General features: G+C 31.1%; 2 protein-coding genes across 2 annotated transcripts; both read left to right on the top strand.

Annotated features, from left to right (window-relative positions):
• Positions 1–922: 922 nt before the first annotated feature.
• LOC101492531 (serine carboxypeptidase-like 27) lies at positions 923–4,501 on the top strand. Its single transcript, XM_004496235.4, has 9 exons — positions 923–1,672; positions 1,764–1,859; positions 2,120–2,212; positions 2,304–2,389; positions 2,473–2,733; positions 3,131–3,258; positions 3,520–3,615; positions 3,818–3,923; positions 4,030–4,501. Exons 1-9 carry the CDS (start codon positions 1,300–1,302, stop codon positions 4,177–4,179), a joined length of 1,389 nt encoding a protein of 462 aa, XP_004496292.1. The 5' UTR covers positions 923–1,299; the 3' UTR covers positions 4,180–4,501.
• Positions 4,502–6,730: 2,229 nt separating this feature from the next.
• On the top strand, positions 6,731–8,156 carry LOC101492191 (tetraspanin-6-like). Its single transcript, XM_004496234.4, has 3 exons — positions 6,731–7,365; positions 7,527–7,846; positions 7,945–8,156. The coding sequence occupies exons 1-3, from the start codon at positions 6,874–6,876 to the stop codon at positions 7,982–7,984; spliced, it is 852 nt and encodes a 283-aa protein (XP_004496291.1). The 5' UTR covers positions 6,731–6,873; the 3' UTR covers positions 7,985–8,156.

Raw genomic sequence — 8,156 nt, 5'->3', positions numbered from 1 at the left:
TAGCTTAAATTGATGCATACACATGTTTCTAAAAAATAGGTGAAGTCAATTTTAGGCATAATTTAATGGAGATAGAAAATCATCTCGTTTTAATCTCTAAATATAATTTTTATACTTAAATTTATATTAATTAATTCACATTTATATAAATATATATAAATATAAATCATTTTTCATCTAACTCATTTTTAATTTAAATTAATTAATTTTACAAAATCATTTTAATCAAATTTAATTTTAATTATCTCATATATAAACATAAAGGTGAAGTCTCTTTTCCTTTCATCTCTGAATTATAAACGTAAATTAATGATATATATATATATATATTGAAAAACATGATAGAATTCAATAAATAAAAAAATAAACTAAGATAAATATAAACTTTATTATTGAATGAATAAAAAAAGTTAATTGCAATTATTCTAAAATGCACTTTATATAATGATGATAACTAAACTAAGAAATCTTATAGTAACCAACTTGTTACTACGTTTAATAAACTCCAACAACATATATATACTAACAAAATTTTCTAAGTACACTTGTTATTGTTAAAGAATTTTAATTTTGAATGAAAAATTTAAAAATATAAATTAAACAAATTCCAATATTATTTTTCTACGTTTAGATAGTATTCCCCAATTATATATATATATATATAGGTAGGTGGCTACTGGCTGGAATTGCATAGATTGGAATTGACTATTGACTATGATGACACAATCACAATTTGAAACCTCAATAATAATGTTATTATACACTCAAACCAAATAATAATAATAATAATAAATCCATCTTAGCCTTCAAATATAGAAACTTTGAAACAATAGCATGTGCTCCACTCAACTGCTCAGTCAACTGGCATGCTAATATACAAGAATTAATCCATAAAATTCAAAGCATTAATGATGATTGAGTGAAAATACCAACTGCATGGTTCCAATTTGTTAACAACTCATTATTACATACATTTTTTGTACTTTTGTTTCTAAATAAATACCAACATTGTTTTAAGCCTCTCACTTCCTCACTCTCTCTTTCTCACCCTCTTTCAGCTGCTTTTGTTTCCACTTGTTTCAAAGATTAGATCTTTTAGATTTATGTGAAACTCTATTGGGATGTGTGTTTCTAGATTTGGTCTTTGATTCTTTCTTCTTCTTCTTCTACTACCACTTCCATTGGTTTTCTCATTCATTCTCTCTCAAATGTTTTTTTTCTTTCAATTAAGAACTTAAAAGAGTAGTAGGAAACCAATAAATATTTAATTTTTTTGCAAAATTATTGATTTTGATAATAATGGGTCATTCAATATGCTATGTAGTTTTACATTTATTGTCAATTTTTTGTGTTGGAATTTCTTTGGTTTCTGCTTCAATGGAAGATCAAAGGAGAGATAAGATTAAGTTGTTACCAGGACAGCCAAAGAATGTTGGATTTGAACAGTATTCAGGCTATGTGACAGTGAATGAAGAGAATGAAAGAGCATTGTTTTATTGGTTGATTGAATCACCAATGAATCGTGGACCTAACTTAAGGCCATTAGTTTTATGGCTTAATGGTGGTCCTGGTTGTTCTTCTATTGCTTATGGTGCTTCTGAAGAAATTGGCCCTTTTCATATTAGGCCTGATGGAAAATCACTTTACTTGAATCCTTATGCTTGGAATAATTGTAAGTTAAATTCTCATCACCACCAACATTTTGTTAATTCTAGTAATTTTTTGCTAAATTTTTATGCCTATTTGTTATTTTGGGTGTGCAGTGGCAAATATATTGTTCCTTGATTCTCCTGCTGGTGTTGGCTTTTCTTATTGTAATAAAACAACAGATCTGTACACATTTGGTGACCAGAAAACAGGTAATTTTTTGTTTGGATATGGCTCATATTTCGTCCCAATGGTACAGTTTAGGCGTAATCTTGTAAACAGTTGTACCGTGTAAATCCTAAGTTTGATTTCAATATAAAAAGACACTGCATGTATATACAATTGGCCGAAATCTATGATCAAATCTCACATGTTTTTTGTTTGCATTTTTTGTACCTGTTTTGTTTTAGCAATGAGATTTGACATGCTGATATGTATCTGAGATCTGTTTTTTTTTTTTTTTACTTTGTAGCTGAGGATGCATATGTTTTTCTCGTTAATTGGTTTGAAAGATTTCCTCAGTATAAGCATAGAGAATTCTACATTGCTGGGGAAAGTTATGCAGGTGAATCTATATTTCATAGTTGATATTTCGATTGAATGATTTGTACAATGAAGAATTATTCAATTTCTTAGAAGTTTAATGATTTTCTCAGGTCATTATGTTCCTCAGTTGGCTCAAATTGTTTATCAGAGAAATAAGGGAATCAATAATCCAGTTATAAATTTTAAGGGATTTATGGTAAGATTGTTAGGTTCATTTGGAAAAATGATACTGATGATAATCATATAATGAGTTTGATTATTTTGTAATTGATGGCACAGGTTGGAAATGGTGTTACTGATGATTATCATGATTATGTTGGAACATTTGAGTACTGGTGGACACATGGTTTGATTTCAGATTCCACATATAGGATTCTAAGAATTGCTTGTGACTTTGGATCTTCCCAGCATCCATCAGTCCAATGCATGACTGCTCTTAGAGTTGCGGTCGCGGAGCAAGGAAACATCGATCCATATAGCATTTATACACCACCTTGTAACGATACAGCATCACTCAGACGTGGCTTGAACGGTCGTTATGTAAGTCTATATATGCTTTCAATTCACTCCCCTTGCATATAAACACTATGTCTAGTTGCAAATGGTTCTAAATTGCAGACGCAATTCTGCTGCAAAACTTGATAATGTGGAAAAATGCATGAAAATGCGGCTAATGCAACTACAATTTAGAATTGCAAGTCATTTGATTCCATTGTAGTTGTCAAACCCGAATTAAGTCCTTTCAAGATGGAACATATTGGTTTATCTATTGTGAATCCAATCAATTGTGTTTAGTTCCTTTTGATCTTCTAAAAGAACACATGCAATAATACTCTAACAAGGAGGGGTTTGAACTTTGTACAACATATATTAGTAGTTGTTTAGATTTTAGTCACTCCTGGTTTGATGATAATTTTTTCTTGTTTTCCAAACTTAGCCATGGATGTCAAGAGCATATGATCCCTGTACTGAAAGGTATTCTGATTTGTATTTCAATCGTCCAGAAGTTCAGAAGGCACTTCATGCCAATGTAACTGGGATTTCTTATCCATGGAAGACATGCAGGTATATTATTATTTTAAAGTAATATTTAGCCTACGAAGTACTAACACAGACATGGACACAATGGCACTAAACATAGACACCAGTAATACTTTAAGAAGAAAAAAAAATGATTGAATGTAATAACATGTGTCGGGTGTCATGTTGATGTTGTGTGGACATTGAACACACCTTCAATCTAAAATGTCGTGCTATATAGTATTTAACATGTTCTACTGAGGTCTAGTCTATAAGAATTTTGATTTAGAAGATTTTTCTTGACAGTGATATTGTTGGGAATTATTGGACTGATTCTCCACTGTCCATGCTTCCTATATATCAAGAACTTATTAATGCTAGTCTTCGGATATGGGTATACAGGTACCGACCTTTTCTTTTTATCTTCCATTACTATTATTTTCTGAGAGAATATGATAGTTCTTAAAATATCTCCACAAATATCTACATGTTGAAATGTAATTAGATGCAAGTATAAAATTGTTTTCCACTAACAGTGACAAAGTATACAAATCAAACCCAGAACTGGAACTCTTACATAACTTTCATAATATTTTGGCTGCAGTGGAGACACTGATGCTGTAGTCCCGTTGACTGCCACGCGACATTCAATCGATGCATTGAAGCTACCAACCATCATCAACTGGTACCCTTGGTATGATAGTGGCAAGGTTGGTGCTAACTTTCTATAACTAAAACTTGATCAAAATAAATGACACTAATTAGTATTGTATTGTTTTTTTCTATCCAATAACACTATTTTGCTCTTGTTTGAAGGTTGGTGGATGGAGTCAAGTTTATAAAGGACTCACATTTGTTACAGTAAGAGGTGCCGGCCATGAAGTTCCTCTTCATAGGCCTCGCGAATCGTTCATTCTTTTTAGATCATTCTTGGAGAACAAGTACATGCCATCATCAAGTTCATGATCATACAAGTATAGTACAGTATAAAAAGTAGTAACTTACATTCTTAAGAATAATAGTTACAATTCATATACACGAAACACAGGTTGAGACAGAATAAAGGAATGCATTTCTCATGAGTTCCATCTTGCCTCTCTCTGCATGGAAATTAAAATTTGATAAATGTACCAATATAGTAGTCAGTTTTTCTATTTTTATTTGTTATTGAAAATGTGATTATTTTTATGACAGTTTTATTCTTTATATATAGTTTCACTATGCAAGATTAATGTGATATCTTGTGTAAAACTGTTCTCATAAATGAAAAGTTTAAACTTTGCATTTAGCTCCTGATGTCAACCATTAGTGCTCAAATTATTTGTGTATGTGATATTACTGCACAGATTGTTCCTGCTTCTGTTCCTATTCTTTGTTTTTATAAATTTGTCTGTCCCCTTATAATTGAAATTTGCATAGAAATGGAAGTAGTTATACATACCCCTTTTGCGAATGTATAATAATATAGAATGGCCCTATAGAATGTAACAACATGTCCAAAGAGAATAAGAGGTGACTCGAGTGACCATAAAAACTCCACGAGGGTCTCTGCCACAAATGAAGAATGACAGTGGGGCAACTGTTCTACTACACCAAAGAATTCCACATTTCTTGGTAATTGAAGCTATAAGGGTCAAACTTTTCAAATCTATGAGACATCTTTTCACAAAAGACAAAATCGTGAGAGCTCATACAAAATCCAAAGTATACAAAATTGAAAGTAGACAATATCTTGAAAATATGGCGATGCATACTTGAGGTCAAAAAAATATCTAAAAATCACACATGATTTGAGTATATATATCTTGAGAAAGAAAAAGTTGTATTTTAATTTGTTAGGAAGTACACATCTAAACTGAAAAAAAATAGTGGTTTCTTTTTTGAATATTAACTTTTGAAATGACTAAAGTGGAAAAAGTTCATTCCAAATATATTTTTTTGCCAAAATATACTTGTAGATTGGCCAATCCAAGAAGGAAGAAGAAACTCTCAATATTTAATAGAAAAATGTCCATGTTATAAAAGGTCCATTCCTACCGTGAGTTGGGCTAATAATAAACTTCTACAGGTTTTGCCCATTTTATAAATGTGTCCATTATGTTCTTTCCATGGATTATTCCAGTCGACCTAACAAGAATATATTCGCTTTGACTCAAGTCAACTTTGAATAAATTCGTTTATAAAATCAGTACAGTTTCACCCTAAGATGAAAAGAATTGATTATCATTCTATTTAAGCCTATGTTTGATTTTGCGGTAACTAAAAATGATTTTGTAGAATTAGTTTTAGTTAAAAATGAGTAGAACTTAAAGTGATTTATGTGTTGTATATGTTTAGATAAAAACGAGTTCAACAACTAATTTCGGAGTAAAAAATTGTTTTTAGACTCAAATTATAAATCATAACTTCAAGTTAGAATCAATTATAGAAAAAGAACAATTTTGTTCAACAATATCCAAATATACCAAAATGAATTTTACCTCTCCAAAATTGAAACCAAACGTGAATCACAAGTGAGATCGGAAATCACTTTACCCACTCTCTAATTCAATTTTATGCTATGCACATGACACATGCATGTTTATGTGTAATAGTAATGCTAAGTAATTTTTTTACAAGATCTCATTTCACTTTCAAAATTGGGTAATATAGGGAAAAAGAATTGAGGGTCTACTTTTACAAAATAGCTTTTTTATTTTTGAATTTTAAATTTCAAATGGTAGAAGACAATATATATCAATAACACAAGGTGCTTTGCTAAAGTATATTTGTCATTGACGAATTAAAGCTTGGTGGAACTTCTTTTTAAGTAAAAAAGAAAAAGAATTAGGGTACCTCTCGTGGAGCCAAAAAGACATATGGTATGTATTACGACATTAAGATTAATTAGATGAGACAGGATAAGAAAGAAAGAGCATCCATATTCCATATATACTATATATTATACTATTCTATAATACCCATTCAATAATAACCCAATCAGGTTCATGATCTTGCTTCACAAAGAAGTTCAATTGGGGTCCATATAAACCACAAAAGCAATAGCTTATTTGTAGTTACCAAAATGACCATCAATAGTTCTTAATTCTTTGCTTGTCTTGTCTAATTGCATATGGAATTGATGCCTTTGCAAATGAGATATATATGAATAAATATTTCAAACTAGTCATTTGAAGTCCTTGAAAGTGTAAGTGATATGTTTTAAGACATTAAAATAATATTAAGAAAGAGATACACAATTTGATCTTTGCTACTAATAACTTTATCATTTATTCTAAATAAAAAGTTGGATTAAGTAAAAACTCTAGGGTTTAGTCACGAGAAATTAACATAACCACTACCTTAAGTGTCTCATAACAAATTAACTCCTAAATATAGCTTAAAAAAAAAAGTCACTTGAGAAAAAAAGCAATAAATAAGGTAAGAAAGAAGGACAAATTCGTAATTTCAAAAGAAAAACAACTTCCTTAACAACTAAGAAGTACAATGTGATGATGATTCACTAACTTTCACATACTTCATCAATTAAAGTTTACGAATACACTATGCAAAATCAACGTGCCTCTCCTCCTTTTAAATACACAAAGAAAACACCACAAGAAGCAACCGATAGAAATAAGAAGAAAAAAAATACTATAGAGAGAAAAAAGAGTGAAAAATATGCATAGGTTTAGCAACACAGTGATAGGTGTCTTAAACTTGTTAACACTTTTAGCATCTATACCAATAATTGGAGCAGGACTATGGATGGCAAGAAGTAGCACAACATGTGCAAATTTTCTCCAAACACCACTTCTTGTAATAGGTTTTATTGTGCTTGTGATATCATTAGCTGGATTCATTGGTGCTTGTTTTCATGTGGCATGTGCACTATGGTTGTATTTGGTGATTATGTTGTTCCTAATAATAGCACTATTGGGTTTGACTATATTTGGTTTTGGTGTGACCAGTCAAGGTGGTGGTGTGGAAGTGGCTGGTAGAAATTATTATGAGTATCGTCTAATGGATTATTCACCATGGTTGAAGAAAAGAATACAAAATCCTCGTTATTGGAATACTATTAGGAATTGTATTTTGGGGTCTAAAACTTGTGACAAACTTGCTTCTTGGACACCTTTGGATTATATGCAAGGGGATTTGACTCCAATTCAGGTACATATTACAATTAGCTAGTTTAATTAACTATAGCTTAAATGGCTTCATTTCTTGCTTAGTTTTGGGGTTTGTTCAAGCTTTCCTTTCCTATCTTGCTTATATTTTGATATAGTAATATGACTCACACATCAATTATTCTAATAAATATTTATATGCAGTCTGGATGTTGTAAACCACCAACTGCTTGCAAGTACAACATGGACTCAGTGATGATGACACAAGATTCTGATTGCTACAAATGGAACAATGCTCCAACATTGTTATGCTATGAGTGTGATTCTTGCAAAGCTGGTGTACTTGAAGACATGAGAAGAAATTGGCATAAGCTATCTGTTCTCACTGTTACAATGCTTATTCTTCTCATTGGGATTTATTGCATTGGTTGCTGTGCTTTCAGAAATGCAAGAAGAGCTGAAACGGATTATCCATATGGTGAAAACCGGATGACTAAAGTCCGACCCAGATGGGATTATCATTGGTAAGTCTAAGTCCAATATAATATCCACAAAAATAAATCCTGCAGAAAGATGCTCAACATAATATATATGACTCTTGTTATTTTGCTTTTTTCCATAGGTGGAGATGGTTGCATGACAGAAAAGAACAGCTTTATTAGCTCTATTATCCATGGATGTGATGTGACAATTCAATCACAGTTTCAGTTTATGGTATTGGACATACATAGTCATAGATGCTCTCAATGTCTTTCTTTCTTACTTCATTGTCTGCTTTTTTGTACAAAACTTCATTTTGCTTTATCTCAAATTTCATGCTAGACACTTGCTTTA

Source organism: Cicer arietinum, chromosome 4 (assembly GCF_000331145.2).
Source record: "Cicer arietinum cultivar CDC Frontier isolate Library 1 chromosome 4, Cicar.CDCFrontier_v2.0, whole genome shotgun sequence".
Classification (NCBI taxonomy): Eukaryota; Viridiplantae; Streptophyta; class Magnoliopsida; order Fabales; family Fabaceae; genus Cicer; species Cicer arietinum.
Note: the sequence above shows the minus strand (reverse complement) of the source record. Positions and strands in the feature narration are given on the sequence as shown.

Excerpts from the sequence above, each read along its gene's own strand:
- LOC101492531 (XM_004496235.4), top strand. The coding sequence starts at position 1,300 with ATGGGTCATTCAATATGCTATGTAGTTTTACATTTATTGTCAATTTTT. Across the intron at positions 2,213-2,303 it reads TGCTGGGGAAAGTTATGCAG|GTCATTATGTTCCTCAGTTG; the intron begins GTGAATCTATAT and ends TGATTTTCTCAG. Across the intron at positions 2,390-2,472 it reads TAAATTTTAAGGGATTTATG|GTTGGAAATGGTGTTACTGA; the intron begins GTAAGATTGTTA and ends TTGATGGCACAG.
- LOC101492191 (XM_004496234.4), top strand. The coding sequence starts at position 6,874 with ATGCATAGGTTTAGCAACACAGTGATAGGTGTCTTAAACTTGTTAACA. Across the intron at positions 7,366-7,526 it reads GGGATTTGACTCCAATTCAG|TCTGGATGTTGTAAACCACC; the intron begins GTACATATTACA and ends ATTTATATGCAG. Across the intron at positions 7,847-7,944 it reads CCCAGATGGGATTATCATTG|GTGGAGATGGTTGCATGACA; the intron begins GTAAGTCTAAGT and ends TTTTTTCCATAG.